At 35.2% G+C, this 21,255-nt stretch overlaps 1 protein-coding gene across 1 annotated transcript; it reads left to right on the forward strand.

Moving 5' to 3' along the window:
- The first annotated feature begins 1,489 nt into the window (after positions 1–1,489).
- Positions 1,490–20,754, forward strand: LOC145776676 (uncharacterized). The gene is made up of 4 exons (XM_082587908.1): positions 1,490–3,062; positions 13,183–13,191; positions 18,289–18,449; positions 20,296–20,754. Exons 1-4 carry the CDS (start codon positions 1,490–1,492, stop codon positions 20,752–20,754), a joined length of 2,202 nt encoding a protein of 733 aa, XP_082444034.1.
- The last annotated feature ends 501 nt before the right edge of the window (positions 20,755–21,255 follow it).

The following is a 21,255-nucleotide window of genomic DNA, read 5'->3' on the forward strand; positions in this document are numbered from 1 at the left end:
GACACGTTCACACTTTACAGCGTGGCTTTAATTCTAATGTGATCAGCAAACGCTACGCTTCTCCAGCAGTACAATAGGTAGCCATTGAAAGATGAAAGTATAGCAGAAAAGAACTAGCGAGTGATGAACATTACAACTTTCCTAAACGTTAACTTCAGTGGATACTTACCGCAAGTTGACGCAAAATTAAGAACACAACCGATTGGCGCACCTTCAAAGAAAAATTCGTTCAATTACCTCATTAATGACATTTTTTAAATTGTTTTTTTTTAAGTTAACACTTTTAACAACTCAATAGTTCTTTCTTAGCTTAAGTAGGTAAACGATATTATATCACAATACGAAATAGTTTTCGCGCCCATCTTTACACAAAATAAACTCGAAGAAAACTGATCTTAAACATAAAATTATTGTTTGATCGTACGCAATGAATGAATGATATTAGATTATTACTGTGAGTAATAAGCAAGCTGCTTTTTTTAGTTGGCAAGTCACAACTGTGTGATAAATGCAAAAAATGAGTGCTAAAAAACATACTTTGTTTTCGCAAAAATTAAGGAAAAACGTTTAGTTCATACCTTTTGAACAAGATAAGCTACCATGGCCTACATGCTTCTAAGCTAACTTAGTATAGTTTTTCAAAGATTGCTCTGCCTTGGAGAAATAGAGTTGTATTCCAAGATAGTTTTAGCATCCTTGTTTATAAAAGGTTATTTTTTGACATCGCTTCAAGATGGTTAGACACCACTTAGATCTTAGAACATTGTCGGGTTTAATAGCTAGTCGTAATCATAAGGTGTCAATTTTACATGACTTAACTAGTTTGATTTAAGGGAAAACTGATCAAAACAGCATAATATACAACAGCACCAGGTCCGTTAAAAAGATAATTTGGGCCCGGTACCAATGACACTCTCGGGCCCCTAACTCAGACTCTTAAAAGAAAAACGCACCATATTGAACGAATATGGGTGGTTTCTTCAAGTAACCAGGCTATTTGAAATAGCGAAGGACCCCTAAAATCACCCGTGCTTTGGTTCAAAGTACCCTCTGGACCCCCTTATCAACACTACTGTACAACACACTCACATATATATCTATAAGGCTATAGTCTATTTTCAACATGCAAAGGCATGCTTTATAAAGATAGCCGCAGTAATTTGATTTTGTTCATAAATGCTGTAAAATAACATTGCTTCCTTTAAATAACATTGCTTTTTTGGTGAAATTTCTAAAGGTACTTACATGAATGTTTTTTGTCTACTTTTTGTTCTACTGAGACAAACTAAGCATAAAATAAAGTTTGATCATGTTAGAGAGTACAACATTATTTTTGTTTTAAAGCATATTAGGAGATTATAGGATTTATAAAAAAAAAGCAAATTTGCAAAAGATCTATGACCTCACGACCACGTTTTCTGTAGTTGAACTGCAAGTTATATTTTTTTCCTCATATCGTAATTTCATCTTTGTTTCTGATAGCTTTCTTATGGCAACAACAGCATCAAGCGAATTAAACAGCTTTTACCAACGGAGACGCTCTCATGCTCGACATGAACACTATCATCCGTATCATCCCTACCGCTCTACGTTTGACAACCCCTTTCCCGGACAAATATATTTGGACATATCCGGGTCCCCTCAGGAACAACCTAACTTTCTCAACAAAGAGTATTTGTCTTCCAATTCTGCGGAAAAGAACGAAACTGAGCAGCCAAAAAACGGAAAGTCTCTTCCTCAATATCTTCCTCCAATAGGAGACGCTCTTCTTCGACGAGACAATCTTCTTAAACTTAGCAGATCATCTTCAGTTAAGAGAGAAGACGCTTTGTTTGATGTACCAAAAGATGATCAACAATTTGTCGAGAAAAGCTCAGAAGAAATGAATGGTTTAAATGAGTCCGAACATTCGGATATGGGTGAGCCAAAGAAAGATCTTCTTAGTATTTCTCATCAAAGCAGTCAAGAAAATTTTACAATTAAAACTGAAAGTGAAAATTCTGATCCTCTTTACCAACACTCCGTCCGCAATGCTTCTCTTCTTGAATCCGGGATGAATCGATCCTCCACCCCGGAAGATCTCAATCTGTTGATTTCTATTGATAACAACATCCCAGGAACTGTTGAAAATTTCTTTCGTTCTGAGCAGTCACTGACCAGCGGCCAAAACGAGCCCATTGATAAAGCTTCGGCGTCAGTCAACGAAAGTCCAAGTTACGCCACTCTGCAGCCATTGTCTTCACTTTCAACTGTGTCAGATAAGTACATGCAGGGAAATGGGAACGCGTACGCTGCTCTCATGCAGCATGAAATCAACGATTCTAATGCCAATTATAGCAAGATGGGTGGTATGGGTCACGCACTACCTCCACTGTCAAACAGAATGCTTTTGAGTGGCTTAACTGCTCCACCAAGACAACCCCAAGAGGCATTAGAAGCTGTGAACCAGGTGGCGGCTGCAGTTGGCTTAACGCATTACAACAAGCCATCCGTTATCCCTCCGACCATTCTGTCATCTCAAACAACCACATCTAACGCTTATGACCATGCTCACATGTTTGGCAGGATTGAGCAATGCAATGAAGTGACTTCGGCATTTCAAGGCAGCCCCATGTTTCAGTCTAGAAATAATGGATTCGTCCCGCAATACACTCTTCACGAATTAACTAGCACTATCCAAGCCAGCCCGAGTTTTGACAAACGTTCTCGGCTACCCCATGACGAATGTGTCGTTGAAACTAGAAAACCTAGAAACTCTACTGGAGAGCGACTGTCCAACTCAGGCTTGAGCAATTTTCCTCATTCTGCTAGAGGCCAACCAATTGAAGAAGTAAACACAAAGGCAGTTGCTAAATTGATTACCCAAGAATTGAAGCGTTGCAGCATTCCTCAAGCTGTCTTTGCTCGTAAAGTGTTATTGAGAAGCCAGGGAACATTGTCAGATCTCTTAAGGAATCCCAAGCCTTGGTCCAAGTTGAAAAGCGGCAGAGAAACATTTCGAAAAATGCACAAGTGGCTACAGGAGCCAGCCGACGCGCGCATCAACGACCTCAAAGCGGCAGGTAAGACAAATTTTTAATATTTGATGCTGCTTGCTGCAACTTTGCTTAACTTTATTAGAGATACAATCTGAGCAACTTTCTTTTTAAATTACTGTTCAAAGCATAAAATTTAGGACTAAAAAGTGAAAAAATGTGACGTTCTTTAGCTTAATAAAGTTCACTATTTTCCTACCGCCTTTACCTCTGAATATTTGACGTGGTTAAAGCATGGCCAAACCAATGCAAAACATAGGCTACATATGAGCTAAAACAGCTGGTGTAGCTGCTTATGTGCAAAGTGATTTATAGTTTTAAGTGTTAATAACCCAAAATACTATCAACGGTGTTTCAAGACAAGCCAGAGACATTTGTGAATCATTTGCAGAATCGTTCAATTCAATATTTTGATTACGTAGGGTTTTCTTGAGGTTATTTACAGCACTTGTTTTTTTATACATACGCATCAGTAGTCTATCGGAATGTTGCGTTAATAACCAAGTAAGGTCTTACTTACTTTAACATCAGAATGTTGAGAAAGCACCAAACTACACCAGAGTGGACGGTTTTGTTGGGTTACAAAAAAGAATCTACCTTTTATTTGTTCCACTGTCTTTTGCATTGTTAATGACCTGACGAAGAGAGAAATAGATGGTAGACACGGTCATTTCTTTGCCCTTCCCGCGGGATTTTCAGCTACGTTTCATAATGAAACAGCGAGATTATCCTGAAGAAAAATGCAGCAAGAAATAGTCACAAATAAGGACGAAATGCATTGATGGTGTCCGGATAATCCCGCAACGCAACGGCGTATTAACCGCTTCATGGCACACAAACAGAAATCGTCTGATAAAATTTTCACTGTCTCAATAATGCCAAAAAAGAATTAACGTTATGAACAACGACCATTATAAAAACAAAAAACGAACACAGAGCCTCAGCAAAATTCTTTAACCCGGCATTTTAATAATCTGCAATTTCATAGTTACGGTCAAACTAGTAACCTTCATTCGTATAGAATTTTAAACCTTATAACAATTTATATTTCAACTTTGCTATTGTAGTGCCAACAATAAAATGTATCGCAATGATTAATATCGCGTCATGGGACTTTAAGTTAGGGCGCATGCATGACGTAGGTTGGGTTGAAGGTCATGACAGGACATGGTAGTCACAGATAAAAGTTGATGACAAAAAGATTTTTCATGTTTTTAATTTCTATAAAATTGGCTTCAAATGTGGTTCAAAATTTTAAAGCTTTTTAAAGGGTTTTTATTAGTGAAAAAATAGTTTAAGGTAAAAAGTAGGCTGCTTGAAAGATATACGACAGAGAGAAATCAGTAAGGCCCATGGCAAATGTGTTACGAAATCTTGCACCATCAGATAGTTTGAGATTGCAATAAGTTGATGCAATGCAAAAATATATTTGATATTTCTTTCAAGTTTTAACGTATTTTTAACCATGTTAAAGAAGGTACCTTTCAAATCTTTTTGCATTAGGATAGATTAACTTTTTTAACGCTAATTTGAGTTCAAGTTACGTATCAGAAACGTTAATTTGAAACAAGTCGCAACTCATAAGTAGGTTGAAGACAGTTGCCTTTGCTATTCAATATTCCAGCCAACAAATCAACCTTTTTCTACATTGATTCAACGTCGGACTGATTTGTTGACTCGAATCAAGGAGCTTTTATAAAATGCTTTAAAAATGTTTTGTTATATACAGTAGTTTTTTGCATTTTGATAAAAACTTTTACTTTTGACTCTTGTTGCCTTGCTATATCAAGTATAGCCTTTAGACTTAGAGTTCATTTTGTACTACATAAACTTCAACTTACAGCACGGTGGTCCAACCAAAGAATTAAAATCACCAAAACCTTGGAGCCGTATGGCACCATATGTCGTTTCATAAGCTGGTAGAAACATCTCCTGCAATGCAGTTATGTCATCGCAAGAGAGCCGCAATGGTCATCAAGAAGTATCTTGTTTTTTAGCCATCTTTTTTTATAGAACCATCTTTTGTCCTTTTTCCTGTCAGGCTAGATCGACTGCTTAAATTATGTCATTGATATGTATTTTTTTTAAAACTTTTTCTGTTTGTTTTTTATTGTTGCCACAAGAGGTATAAATGGAACAAAACAGTGTAAAAGAAAAAGATAAAAATGATTCGAAAATGACACCATTCCGTTGGAGAATCTACTAATGCAGTTCAAAGTGAAATTGAAAAGTAATCGAAAAAGGTAGAAAATCAAAAAGAGGAATGGAGGTTACAAATATTACTAGTCACAGCAATTTCTTGATTTTTGGGAAGCCGTTTTCTTCTATTCTTAAAAGATCAGCACCTTTGGCCCGTAGCTACTGCAGAACTGTGCAATGCCCTAGAGAGCTCAGAAAATCGATCGATATTCGTTGCGTATTTTTTAATTTTCGGCAGGGTACAAGCCTTCACTGAGGGAAGTAGGGAACGTGATTTGCATTAGATTGCTGGTCTCTCGCTTTTTTTTTGGTTGATTTGATGTTCGTCAACGGTTAAGTAACGTGGAAATCCTGCTTATCTTGCTGTCTGTCCCTAAAAGGTAGAAATTTAAAACGCAAGGTCTAATAAGTTCTAAAACGAAAATAATAAAAACGTAACTCTGACAGATGGTTTGGAGAAGATTGAGAGAATCGAAGAGAAAAGAATAGAAAATAAACGAGAAGTGTGAGAGGCATTAGTCCACAATGACTTGTGTACATGTAGATTGGACGCTTTATTTCGACATATGTTTCTTCGCTTTTTTGTTTTATTCAAAAACTGTGCAGAGATCTGTTTTAACAAAATCTAACTAACTCACAGCTTCAAATGCTAGGTAAAACTTATATTGCGGTGTTGCATGCATGGACGCTTGATACAGTCAACAACCAACAAAGATTTATCTTGATCTGTAGTTTATGTTTAATTCGTATGCTTTCACAGAAAAGTAGTAGGCTAATGCACAAAAGCAGAGAACGTACATTCAAAAGAAGGCCAAATAAAAACCACATGTAGATCTTTGCGCCGTTTTATGTGCCATTTAAAGCAATATATTTATTCTATGTTGGTATAATGGTAGTCACATAAGCCACATATGTGACGTTATTAAAAAGTGTTTGTTTCAAAAGTTCCTAACCAAAGGCCAGGCACTAGAGCAATACCGAACTTATAGCACATTTTCAAGTTTTGTGTGCTTTCACGATCATCCAAGTCTGCACAACATCAAATCATTACTTTTTTGATTAATCAATGGTAGTCTAACTAAGGTATGGTAATGTAGCCTATTAAACAACGTTATTGGGTGTGAAACTCTTGATAATTTGGGATTTATTCTCTGTGACTTCAACTCGCAGCAGGTTTAGCCGACGTTGGTATACTCTATTTAAAGTTTTTTTTTCTAGACTAAAGTCAATTTTAACACGAGGTATGGTAATTGTAATACAAAATTACAAGTTTTGTTCAACCTACAACGAAGTAGTTTGGCTATTTTTAACAACTTCTGCACAGCAACCACTTGCGACACTGTGGCTTTAATTTTTTTGACACTGAAGTGTACAAAAAAACAAATTTAAAATAAAATCTGAATATCATGATTTTCAATTGGAGATACGTTGTACTTCACCTCGCAGCTGTTGACAATATTAGATTTGCGTTGAAACGACCTGTAACAACGTATAGTTGACAAAAAAGGTGAAATTGATTGGTTCCTGTAAAACTTGTGTGAACCCTCGTTTAATCAAATCGTCAGCCACCGGTATTCATTACTTTGAATGTAATTTCAGCATCTGATGGTCCCATAAGTGGCAACTAAATAGTTGTTAAAGAGCTTACAACAAGTGTTTGTTCAGTTGTCATTTCGTGTTGTCTCCTTTACAACAACGAGCCATCATCGTCAATTTTTGTCAACCTGGCCTGGTAATGTCTATTTTTCACCTAAGTTAGGCTACAAAGCCGTTAGTTAAAAACACAGCCAGTCAATTTTTATTAATCAAAGCCCTTATCACGTACGTCCGTTCTTGCATAGCGAATTATTCGATTTCAAAAATGTATTTAACTTTGTTTTTCGTGGCTCAATTGACACTTCACTCATTTGGTTATACTCATGTTATACTTCATGTTAGAGGAAAACGTAAACTTACAATAGCTTCAGAACATACACAACGCACTGCTTTTGATGTTTTTTCACTTTATTAAAATATTTATACGAAAATGATTCTTGTATGAATTATGTAAAGATTCAGTTGAAAACACTGCAGGGTTTCAAACTTCAAATCACTATTAGTACCGGTATACAAATTAAGAAAACAACAATCTAAACTAATGGCGACCAATCGTTCACAATTGGAATAAGTTAGTTACTGTAATTGATATATTCTTGATTAAAACTTTTGCTGAGATCTTTATTCAAGTTTAAGCAAAGTTGCAATTTTTTAGTTTTATTCTCTCAAATTCCAATCTCAATTTTAACGATTTTTCAGGAGCATTCAACTTCAATTTTGAGTTCAAGGTTTCACTTTTGTGAATCAGTCTTGAAATCCTGGAGATTTTGGTCTTTAACAATTTTTCTTTTGCTCTTTCAAGTTGGAATTGTTGTCTTCGTAGTCGCAGCATTTTTTTTTTCGGTTGATTTCAAGTTTTAGAAGAGTTTGTTTAGTAAAAATGTCAACAAAATGTTACTTTAAGTATAAATGAACAAGCACGTATACTGTAGAAGAAAACCGTATTCAGAATGATAGACGAAGTAAACTTTTTAAACCAACAACAAATAAAACATAATTTTTACATCTATAAATACAGTATAGTATATAGTTTGTTCACGCTACTTCAGGTGTTTTAATTTAAACAAGTGATCACCAATTATCCTTCGATAGTCAAATGTATGAGCTCCTCCTCAATCTTGTGTATACTAAACAATAACAATGCTTGTTTTGTTGCTTTGGCTACTGTCCTATCCTCTCTATTGCTTGAGCGCACAGTCATTACGAGATGCCTTGCCCAGAAATGAAAGTTGTCATGAGTGTAATTTTTTAACACAAAATACCATACATCTTTGTGGGGTAATATCCAGACTATGATATGTCATGTTATCATTAATTCTATTTTATGCCTGTTTTTTTACTCCCGTTTATTTCAGTTATTGCAAAAAGGTCTTAATTTTGTAGAAAGTAGGCCTACTTTAAATTTTGTCAATTTTTTTACTGAAATAATGTCATTTTTTGCATGAAAACCACTAATAATGTAACAGCTTAAATTCCTTTCCTAATGTAAATAAATATTTCGAATTGTTAGGCTAGTCTATTGCATATTTTTTAAATCTATGAAATATAGTATCGAAGTCACTTAAAACGCGTCAAAAACTTGTCATTGCTCTCAGCCTATTAATGCTCTTATTAATTTAACATCAAAAGTCTAGTTCACATCGCTATCAGTTGAAAAAGAATTCAATAAATCGAATTTTTAGGTAACTGTCTGAATAGCAGGTTTAAACAATTTTTTATTGATTTGACGCAGTCGAATATCAGCCCTGCACTGCTAGTTGAATAATAATGGAAGAACGTGTTGCTACAATTACTGTAACATGACCGACATACAATTCAGATCCAATTAAAAAAGACTACGTTTACTACTAATGGCCAATGATATGTAATAAGTTTTATTGCGTTGAAAACTTGGTGTGGTAAAAAAGACAATGATATTCTTAAAAAAAGAAAGCATTATGATTGGAGTAGGCTACATTTCAAACAAAATGCTTGAATAACATGCAGCCGCCATTTTGTACACCAGCTTTGCACTGTTGAGCTAACATGACTTTTTGCAACGTCTTTATTTTTTTTGTACTTGTTTCTGTCGTGCTTACGATGCGTAAAATCCTTTAAAAGATGTCCATAAACTTTATTTCAAATTGAAAATGCAACAATTTATGTCACATAATCTACATATAATTGATGTTTGGTCAATGCGTCGTCATTTTAATTGCTTTCGCACACTTGTAGAAAACGGTCAATAGGTTCAAAAAATTTCGATACTGTAAACTTAATCCAGAATTAAAATATTTGCTGTGATCTGCTTACACGCAGACGTTAGATCAATATGCGTGAGAAGTCAATATTTTTTGGGAACCATAACAAACTTTGAGTAGTGGACACTATAGTATTGACAAAAATATTTGCGTTATAGATTCCCGTTAAGAGAAAGGAAGCCGCCTTTCTGGAAAAACAAATCGCAAACTTGCTCACAATCAAACAATTTTTTTGCTTAAAATCCGTTGGATCAACCGTAATTTTACAGTATTGCTTATTATTTTTTTTTTAAATTCACATTAGGCCACAATTTACAGAAACAATTTCCAAATTTCGTTTACAAGGTTAGTGCAACCGACGTATAACACCAGCAATATAAAAATAAAGAGAAATAGACAAAACCAACAATGAAAAACAAAGAAACTACTCTTTGTGGATCTTATTTATGTGTCAGGAAAGCTGGAATTTCCTCATCCATTTATTGCCTTAACGAAAACAATAGCCGTCACGTTACGGCAGATGCTCTGTATAAATACATAGAGCGGTGTGTGGACGGATGCCAGCTGCAGCAGGACAAGGACTTATTACCCGTTCAAGCACCATTGAGAGCTTGTCATATCCCGAATTTAAAGCTAAAACAAGGACTGAAATATTGTTTCATGTTTCAAAGTATCTCTTTGTAAAATAGCTTGTCATCATGTTGGCTTGAGTGAATCTACGTAAAGAGTTTTTTCGAAAAGCTCTAGTATTTTATATTCTGAATTTTAAAAATCCAGTTGACCTATCACTATAACTGTTATAAACAAGTCGTGCAGTCATTGTGATCATTGTGATACTTTGTATAGCAACCATAATCGTGTGGTAAATCACAGTAGGCTACTACATCACCTACAACCACAGTATAGGCTATTGCATCACCTACAATTTTTTGTTTCTGATCTGCATCTTGCTTTTGCTTAAACTTCAAATTTTAGGGCAGCAGCTGCCTTATTGTGCCAGACTGTTTTCAAATTTACTGCATAAATACACAATTTAGCCCACCGATTAAATAATTGCGTTTTAAACTTTCTGTACAACTTACTTATATTTTGTGAAAATATTTTAGTTCAAATATAAGTCAACTGTGGCAAAGTTTTCAAAACAACGCATTCGAGTTGTGGTTGTATTCTGTATCTATAGCGTCACTGGTGGCCATCATCACTTAGCTTTAATATTATTTAGTTATTTTATTTTTGTGTTCAACTTGTTTTATATTTGCTTTTATTCAACCAGTTTTCCATAGAGGAAACATACAGTAATTAAAAAATCATTAACCAAACGAGTAAAAATTTAATTTATTTGAACAATATCACAAATCGAATCTTCGCTTTTCTGGATAATTCGTTATTCATAACCCAGGCGTCATTCAGACCCATTGAATCAAAACACCCCGTGATATAACTCTATAGGAAAACAAATAGGCTACTGCCTTTCTATTTTTAAAGGTCTAAATTAGGCTACGGAAAGCGCTTTCAGGCTTTTTTTGAGCTGTTTTCGGGCTTCAAGTTATCGCATTAGTTTACAGAGCTAATTGTAATTGTTTTGAATTCAATTCAATTGTTTAGCCTATATGCTTCATGTGCAACTTTTTAGAGGCACTAAAAATGTTTTGGCTCCTGTTATTTGTTTCCATAATTTGCTTGCTTATTAATCACCTCACTTTTTAAAAAATTTTATGCACTGCATCACCACAAATTCTCTTTTCTTTTTTATTTCAGATTTTCAGTCAAACCCTACTGGTACATAATCGTAAGCTAATTTGGCGGCTCTCCAATTGATTTTACTTGTAACAAAACATCAATTTAAATATTTTCTGAAAGGTCACTCAATAACATTATTCTCATACTTCTTCCATTTATTGAAATTTTAAACTTCGTTGGCTGTAAAATTCATGATGTGCTTGACTGCTGGTAGTGTAAAAATTGATGTGGTAGCAATAACCTAAAAGCTACGCATAATTTTAAAAATCGTTTTATTAACTTTTCTAAACCTGATAATGTTTTACATTGCCAGAAGTCAACACCACAAGCTTTCCTAAACCCATAGATCTCCAGGTATATTCTCGAAATTCAACACCGCAAAGGCACGCAAATACAAGTAGGTTTACATAGTGCTGCTTGCAATGCAGAAGAGATTTTGAGCAATAAGTATAGTGCCAAAAAGTTGCTTGTAGATAAGGTAACATTACTATGGCCCCATATCGTATTCGTCTGTAGAACATACTTTCCCCTTAGCATCAAAACTGTATTGTTTTTCTAAGACTTTAAAATGAAATTAAAATAAAATAATTTGGTTTTGTTTTGGGAGTTTCAATTTTTACTAAAAAACTTTGCTTGTCTTTGTATAGTTTTCATTTCATGCCAGTATTTTATTTGTCGAAAATCATAAAACCAACAGCGAAAAAAATCATAAAGTATTTATCCTAAAAGTTTGACGGCTTGAATTGAACGCCGTTTGTTTTAATCTTTTTTGTGCTGATTATTTATTTTTTCCTGGAGCTTTCTTTTAAATTTCAAATCCCACTTAAAATCGTATTTTAACATGAAAAATATTAACGACGTAGATAGATTAATCATTAACATTATTTGCAGGATGGCCACAACCTGACAGATTCAACATTTTTTAAATATTAGAATTTGTATTAATCTCCAACTGCTAGTGCTTCAACTGCAAGCTTGTAGGCTTACTAGTTGCAAGCAATACGCAATATTGTTACTAATTATATTAAATGCAGTTTCGCAATGCGTAATGTAGGTAGTGCTAACAACGCAGGCTACTCAGTTTTATATTAGCCTATCAGCAATTTGTTGTTGTAGGTCTAAAAAATATTTCTCATTAAGTATTAAAACCTTCATATTCAAGTTTTTAACTTGACTGTTGGTGACGAGCCGAGTATACGTTTTCTGAGAAGCGAAGAGGGTTGAAATTTAGAGAAGTACATATATATTATAAACGTTCAGGCGCTAATATCAATTAAGGTAAAAAAAATATTTGTATTGTTAATAGTGAAAATTTAGACTTAAAAAAATAACTTTACCACGAAATTTCTTAAAGGTTTAAACTGCAATCACAACAAATGTAACATAATCCACTCGTCGCAAATTTATGTAAAAAGAGGTGCGCTGGGGTCAACAGCAAAAAAATTATGAATCCTTTATGCCAGGCTATAAGCTGGGCAGTGGTTTTCTATTTATTATGAAGTATTCTTTCAACTTAGGCAAAACTTTTAATAAATAATATGTAGCTCATTTGGTTACATTCAGTGCATAAAACTATACAGTCGATGATCAAACAGCTTTTGCGCCTTTGCTTCAATCGGTTGCTTTTGCTATTCCACGGTTCCTATCTGGGTGAAAAACCAATTGCATGATTTTTGTATGTCTTAAATTTAAGAATGGGCAATGCGCATAACAATAGGTTATGGATTATAATCCATAATGATTATGGACTACATTAGTTTTAGAAAGTATAGTCTTTTTTGCTTTGTTTTTTCGAGCAAGCGAACTACTTTCCTTGATGTTTAACAAACCCATTTTAAATCTCACGATAACGTCTTTTACCAGAAGAGAGAACAAAAATCTGTTTGATATCACGTCCCAAATGGACCACGCCTTTATTTGGCAATTTATCTCGTTGTATTTTCGGTCAGATTCGTCTCACCCGTCAGGGCTAGATTTTGTGCTGTGCAGTGCTTGCCGGATCTTATTTCTTACCTGAGTTTTACTCATTTTTCAACGCTGATTTTTCGTTAACTTCCTTCTCTCCGGTCGCTGTGACTAACGACCTTACTTGTTAGCATGTCGTGTCGTCCTTGGAATAAAAAGCAAAACGAAAATCTTTTATTCCTTCACCCAAGTTGCGAGATTGCTGTAATTACTAACTGAATAGAGGAACCAGAGCTAAACTCGGACAGAAGTAACGTTAATGGGCTCGTCTTAAGAGCCAAAACCAGGCGAAATTCAATTATTCTAAGGCCTGGCACTGCCGATGATCACAACTGCGACAAAAGCGACATGTTATGCATTAATCGTAGCACGTACTAGAAGTTTAACAGCTTCTGTTAAATAACAAGGACGCCAAGGTTTGATAGAGATCTTGGATGGCAAGTCTGTGCATATTTGTGTCAAATTCAGCTTTTGCTTATTTAAAATGCAAAGATCTCAATTAATTACAAAACAATACTGTTTGTAAGTGTATAGTTTTTGGGGGCTAATTTTGTTTCTCAAATTTTAGAGTGGCATATGATGAAGCACCTGCTAGATCTGCCACAGTTTCAGACGTATTGATTTTGTATTTGGTTTGGTGTATTTTAAAACTGAGAATCGTTTAAACATTTTTTGAATTGTATTGAGCCGCTTTTTTACAAAACATCATAACGCTGAGGTAATTTGACCTCACCAAAAGCAAACAATTTTTTTTTTAGATTTGTGTTTTCGATCACAAAAATCATTAAATAGCCAGGGGTCACCTCGCATTGTAAGGTAGAGAATGTGATAGCAGAGGTCAAGTAAAATGCTAACATGTCGGTAAAATTAAAGAAATAATCTGATAATAACTTTGCTAATTCAATAGAGATGAATTGACGAATTTGGCTCATTTATTATGTTTATTTTTTCTAAATTATTCTCAATGGTTTGAAAAATTTGAAAACTTTTTATCTTTTCTCTTCTCAGCTAGTGACATTTGGTGGTGTTTTTGTTGTCTTAGTTTTTAAAAAAGCCACTTAAGAAATTTGACTTCATTTCCACATTTGTTAGTTTTCTTTCAATGTCCAATTAGCTTGTCTTGAAACAGTTGCTATCGTGCGTGTCAAATTTCTATTTTAAATGTAGCCTACAATTAATAATATCACTATTTTTTTTCGAAATTTTATGTTGAATTTACGCTAATCTTTTGTTCGGTACAAACAGTGGACATTTTTCAAAAGTTTTTATCGACATGGAACAGGAGAGTTGAATGTCGCGTAGGAAAGCAGTAATTAACCTTTAAGTTAATCAGCCTAATTAAGTGAAGTGACCGGGTGATTAAGACCACAAGATAACTCACAATTTAAATTGCTTTCAGACCTTTAATTTTTTTTATTTAAAACTTTTGTAAATGCACACTTGTGAAGTTGTTGACGTTAGTTTAAACCAAATACAAATCTCAACCAAGAACAAATCTCTACGGCTAAAAGACGGTAAAACCATTTTTATTTTTAGGCAGTTTTTAATCTGTGGCCTTCAGCTTACTTGTTCATTCGATTACTGCCTAACATGCTGCATGCTTTTCTGTTTGTTAATTGGTGGTGCACTTTGGGACTTGTATTATTGAAAATAGCTGTTCAAAAACTTCCAAAAACATGAGCTACATGCAAGTGGGATATAGGGTCATAATGACAAAATAAAAAGAGAAAAATTTTTGCTCTGAATTTAAAAAAAAATTAAAACATTGTGTAGCGATATCGATTTTTGTGAACTGGTAATCTGATAAACTGAATGACCAGAATAAACCGTTGGAAAATATTGTTTTGGCGATTTTTCTTTGAAGTTTAAATTCTCTGTGACCACTGTTACCTTCGTTTTAAGATGTAAGCTGAAAATAATATTACAAATATCAAAAAACAGAGAAACTAATATCCGAAGTTCATCAGCAAAGCTTCATAGGCTATCAGATCTAGATGAAAATGCTGTTAAATTCAAATTTAACCAATTAAATTTTACCTTATTTTTTTATCTTCCATATAAACAAGTGGTTTATTGGTTTAGGGCCTTTAGGCCTACTGTGAGCCGTATAATGATAGAAAATGTTGAAAATTTTCACCTGTCACTTCGTAGAAGGGGCATTTTACACTACTGAGATTTTTATTTTGGGAATTCTATCACGTCAAATTGGAGCCCAACCACCTTCTACACTCTAAGATCTCTGCTCCCCAAAACGAGCACCCCCTCGTCGACTGAAATGAAGACACTCATTCGGACCAGCCGCTCAACTTCTGATCAACGAAGCTAATAGACAAGACATCTCTGCGTCTAATTTAGGCTAATGATAAATGGACCACTCAATGAAAGTCAAGATCAACCGGACTCCATTCGTTCATCCGCGACGTCGATACCTGTCCCATTGGCCTGGCACTACAGAAACAGGCGTAGGTGCACCTCAACCGTCTCTACACGGGCGTAAGCCTTTCCCGCTCAATTATGCACCTATGGGGAATGGCTTCTTCCTCTTCTTGTGATTGTGGTGCTGAGGCACAGATTGCAGACCACATCATTAACGATTGTACCATCTTCAAGCCACCTAATGGAGTAGAAGGTCTGTGTGTCTTGAATGATGAAACCAAAGACTGGCTGCTCTCTATTAGCTTTCCACCATAATCTGGGAACGTCGTCAATGGGGTGTTTGGAGGATAGACCCCCAGCCCCACAGGCTCACACGACGACGACGTAAAATTGAATTATCAGATATTTGCTTAGCCACCAGTTTGGCAAACTGCCAATTATAACTTTAATGCTACCCAGTATGGGTTTTAATGAGTAAGCCTATCTATAGTTTCATACCCAGAGTTAGTAACTGCCAGGGCGAGAGGATAATTTGGGCCGCTGTGCCAACGAGATTACAAGTTTAAAACCTTACACTCTGTGGCGATTTTCCCTTCTGTCAACCCGATTTGGTTGAGTAACTCCATCCTGATGTTTTATATGTCACAATCTACATGGTTGTCATAACGCAAGGATAAGTTTTTACGTTTAAAAGAAATGTCACAGTCCGTGTTGTTGGCATTTTCTTGAGAGGATACTCACTCCTTTTTATGACGTGACCCGCAACTCACGCGTCACATGACCATAGAGCGCTTTGGATTAATTAGTTTTCCGTAATCAAAGTAATGCTTTCGCCTTGCCATAAACTTCAAAATTGCGAACCCAGAAGAAGGGCAAACATTAATCAACGGCAATAACTCAAGGATCTTGAATGGTAAGATATTTAAATGATAAAACTTTTAAGCAGGAAAATGCGTTGCAAGTTTGTTTTGCATACTTAAAGGCATACTAAATGAAAATTTCAAACAGGAATTAAGCATTAAAATGAGTAGCCTAAACTGAACGTTCAAGAATACATTTCAAAAAAAATTACCGAAAAAAAATTGTTTTCAATGGCGCTGGTAAGGCCCAAAGTCCAATGTTTCATTTATTTTCATTTTTTTCAAAATGACCAAAAAGTGCAAACACTGCTCGAGAATACGTCACTAAAGACAGCAATAACAAAAGCCACGTTACCACATCTGATGTTTTGAGCAAACTGTCTGATGTTTTGATGTTGAAATGTGTTGTTTTGATGTACATACATACATAGCCTACAGTCAAATCCCCGGCAGTAACAATTGTTGCGCGATTAGCTGATTGCTATAGTCTTTAGTGACGTAACTGTACGGTCGCACGCTTCGCTGCTCAGGCCAAATCTCGTTTTGAAAGCTCTGGCAAAATCACGCGCGCAATGGTGGTCAGACCGCAATGGGGCAAAATTTTATTGAAAATCGTTTTATGGTAGCATGTTAAACACAAAGAACGTGGAAAATCGCCAAGTCAGGTTTTTTCTTTAGTATCCCTTTAACTTGCTGCATTAATGGTTATCGTGCTGCATTGATTTCACAGTCTATTATGTTTCATTTCGATCTAGAATAAAATGTTCTACTAAATAGTAAATACTTACATTCAGCAGTATACAATATGCAAAAAAAAAAACTTTTCTTAATGAAAAAAAACCTAAATTATCAAACAAACTCTGAGAAATCCATTAATTGTTTACTAGCAAAAGAATAAACTAAGTAAAAAATTATTGATTTTGTTGTTTATTATGTGACGTCAGGCTTGTTTTGCTGATGCTGTAAAGTTAAAATTGTAAACTACCAGAATGCAATCAGGCAAATGCCGTAGCGAATGCGAGAAAAAATTTGGGGGGGGCACACCAACAACCTTCTAACGAACCTAAAATGTCTACAAGAAATTTAGTAGTGTAGATCAAAATTTGATACCCCAAAAACTACCAACTGTAACTTGTAGCCGGTACTCAAAGCAAGCCAGCTATTTTTACATATTCCAAGAAAAAATGTTTTTCCCTTTTGGAAGGTACGTGACCAAGTATAGCTTTTCATGGATCCGCTATTGGGCTAATGCTAAGCTGTCATAAAAATATTGCACTTGAATCAACAAGCATGCAAACTTCTTTTGTGTAGTTATTGCGTAATGGAGTTTCAATGCAAAGGCAATGTTACATCATATAAAAGTTAAGACTTTCCTGCTCAACGCTTGACTGCTACACTAGAAACATCGATTACATATGACGAAATTAACTAATTGAAAATTTTGAATATGCAAAACTATAATTATTCATCAACCAAACATTCAGGAAAGATCGACCATAGGAAAGGTCAGTAGCTTTGACAGGAGAGGTTCAAGGAGCAATGTTGGACATGAGCCCGAAATGGTTTTAAGAGCCCTTAACTTTTCCAAGGGGTCCTCGAACTTAAAGATATCATGGCGTATTTTTTGATATAGTACGTTTTTCTTAGAAATGTCTTTTTATAAGGCACGAGGATCTCAGTGGTACCGGTCTAAATTGTCCTCTTAACGGACCTAGGAAGAGTTGACACATAAACTCTCCTTGCAGAACCATACAGTATGTTGTTAAGTGGAGCGCTATGTTGAAGTGCAATTCCCACCAACTTTGAGTAATAATGAAAGCATTTCAAAACATAAGCGTAATTTTAGGCAATTTTTAGAATAGAAAAACCGTCTCAATCTCAAAAAAATTAAATGACAGCTAAACAATTGAGTAACTACTCTGTGACACAGTTTGATAAAAAAAAAACAATTTTAGAAAACATATCATTTGAATGTGGGCGCTAGTATTGTTTCATAGGCTTGTCGTGGATTAAACTAGAAATTCATGCAATGAAACAAAATGGCTACAAAAGAAAAAGCTGCACCTGTAGTGGCAAGAAGATTTGAGTCATATGATTTGCAAACTGCACAAACGCATTTTTAATCAAGTTGTACAACTGAAAGCCTTGCATTGTTTCTACTGTTCATTCGTATTAAAAAAAACTACAACTTCCACCAACTAAATTTCCATTTTGCTTTGTAATAGTGGATACTTTGAACAAAAGACTACTTTGTTATCAATTTCTTATTTCAAACAGCTTGCAGACGCAAAGAGGAGGAGAACGGAGCTGAAGCTATCAGTACTGGAGTTAATTGTGATACTCCTCAAAAAAAGGTACGATTAGTCTTCACTGAAGAACAGAGAAAGCGCCTGCAAGCTGCCTTCCAAAAAAACAAGCGGCCCAACAAGGAAGTTCAGGTAAAATGGTCAAGCTTGAATCAAAATGTCTTGATGTAGATTTAGTGTTTATTTAAACTTGTGTATGTTGGAAAAGGTTTAACATTATTTTAAATGTTTGTGTTTATGTTAAAATCCTTTCACATTCCTTGGAAGTAGGACAAGTTGATGTAGCTATTGTAATGCTAAAAGAATGTGGAGTGCTGCATATCTGTCCATTGCAACAATTTTGCACTTTATATATTAATGATCAGTTGTTGTGCTTTACAAACCAAACCAAATGATAAAAGAGTAAAATTTATGTCAAATTTGTTATTACCTTTCAACATCCTTTTTGCCTAGTTATGCAACATGAGATAACAAAGATAAGTTAGAAAGCATACACAGGGTTGGAAGTCGTTAGTCAAAAAGCAATGACTCTTTCACTATTCGATAGTGCCCAAAAAAGCAATGACTTTCCGCTATCGATACTTAAAAAAAAGCAATGAATAGCAATTACTAAAAATAATTAAAAAAATAACAATAAGCAACTTGCAAATTCAAAAAAAAAAACGTAAACTCGAAAAGAAAAACAAGCCCAAACTTGCAGGAAAACCGCAAGGTTGGCAATACTGTTAACGACTCTCACTGGCATGGTTTTTCTGAACTGTGATGCCGCAAAATTTTCCTTAATCCTTTAGTTCGAAAACCAGAAGGGGGCTAGGTCGGATAGTAATCCGAAAACTAAATCTCGTAAATTCGTTTTGACGACAAGTAAGTGAACAACCAAATATGATTCAGCAGTTCTCCTAAATATTGATTAGTGAAAAACGAATAATGATGTCGTTGCTTGCATAAAAAAGCAGTGAATAACGCGCATTCGATATTTATTTGTAAAAGGAATGGGTATAAGCATTCGATATTCAGAAAGCAACGAATAACGCTATCGAATAGTGACAACTGGTCGTTACTTCCAACCCAGAGCATACACAATACCCATGGCCACCTGAAGATGCGGCCTGATTTGTCACATTTTGCAGATTTTGATTACAGCTACTGCTAGTGTTTGACTAACATTTTCTGAGATTTTTTTACTTTTTGCCGTCTCCTAATGATAAAAGTTTTTTGTAACCTTGGGGAAGCAACAGCAAATGTGACAAAGTAAGTTGAAACACGTTGCATCAGACTGTTATTGAAAAATTAACAGCCTGACTAAAATCTTCGAAATCAAATTTTCTTTGTTTTTCAACATGTGAGGATGTTAAAACCTATTGTGTCATCTGGGGAAAAGAATAGGCTAAAGAAGGCGTAAAAATATAATTGTTAGAAAAATTTATTCAAACATTTGCCCAAAGTTAGCAAAATCTGGAAAATTCTGCAAAGTGTGACAAATTAAGCCGTATCTTTAGGTAGCCGTGCAATATCAAACAAAGGAGGTTTTCACCAAATGCCTCCTTTTTCATTTTTGATGGTGAAAATTTGGTCTGCTTGGAGTGTGTGCGCTTGAGCAACAAACTTTAAGGACACCTCCTATTTAGCGGCACTTAGTGGATGGAATAATTTACAGCACTTCAAGTAAAAATGAAAAAGTCAATCTCCGAGACCGACCCTGTATCAGTGATTCAAAGTCACTGCAACAAACTTTTAAAAAGATTTCTCAATCAGAGGATAATGCTTTTTAATAATCAGTTTATTGTAACAACTTATTGAATTATAACAACAACGTTGTATCAATTAATAGTAACTAAAGAACACAATAGCGTACATAGCAAGTTAAATTGTAAATTGTTCACTTGTTGATCTTCTAGAGACAAGCCCAATACTTGTGACATGGTGTGTATTATTTCAGATTACTGGTATTTTTCTTTAACCCATTCGTTCGTTTTAGCTTCAAATTTCCTTGGATCTTCATTTGGATATATCAACAGTGAGTAACTTCTTCATGAATGCAAGAAGAAGAAGTTTAGACAAGTGGAAGGATGATGACGAAACCTTTCAACTTTCCAAGGAAAATAACCACAACTCCACTTCCAACCACAGATCATCTGCGTCTCACCACTCATACCAGTATAACAACCACCACTCTAGTCAATCTGCTGTGTCCACGGATGCGAGAGGAGTGTACGCAAATTCATCTAGTGAATCTCTCATGAATACGCTTTCTAGCTCCCCCAGTAGCCATCTTAATTTCCCTTCTCATCACTTCCATCCTCACAATCTGCAGCAGCAACAGCACTTTGCACAAGCTAATCAAATGCTAGGCCAAGTTCCTCCAAGCAGTCTCATGCATGCTTACCATCCCCAGCAACAAATTCTGGATCCTGCGCACCTGGTTTCACCAAGATAAAGATAAAGCAAAGATATATCCAACTAAGAGTTTTTGAACAACTTTGCTGTTTACAATTGGTATCGGTATCAGAACTTACATTCAAAGAAATTATATTGACTACAATCTTGCATTCAGAACATGTAGGCCCACTTCCACCGCCTGCGTCAAGACACCATTACAAATTTAAAGCGATTGTCGTTTAAGCCCTTAAACCGAGACTGAAGATGGTAAAAACATGTTTTCTCTCAAAGGGACTACCTAGCCAGCAGCAATTTAACCCTTTTTTACATTGATTTAACGGCTAGCCAGGCATTGGATTTATGTAAAAAAAAATACTGACTTTATGGCTGGACATGTCGTAAGATATTACCACAACTGCTCCAAAGAAGTTTTTTTTTGCTTGTTTGAGTTGCGCAACAAGACGACAATGTTACAAAATCTGTAGCCTATAATTGGCTTATTTACGAAACTATTCAGGCTTGTGAATACGTCAATCACTTGTTCACGAGTGTTCCTCGT

The sequence above is a fragment of the Aplidium turbinatum genome, chromosome 9, assembly GCF_918807975.1.
Source record: "Aplidium turbinatum chromosome 9, kaAplTurb1.1, whole genome shotgun sequence".
In the NCBI taxonomy this organism is placed as follows: domain Eukaryota; kingdom Metazoa; phylum Chordata; class Ascidiacea; order Aplousobranchia; family Polyclinidae; genus Aplidium; species Aplidium turbinatum.

Coding starts and splice junctions, on each gene's coding strand:
- LOC145776676 (XM_082587908.1), top strand. CDS start 1,490: ATGGCAACAACAGCATCAAGCGAATTAAACAGCTTTTACCAACGGAGA. Junction 18,450..20,295: donor GGCCCAACAAGGAAGTTCAG/GTAAAATGGTCA, acceptor CGTTCGTTTTAG/CTTCAAATTTCCTTGGATCT.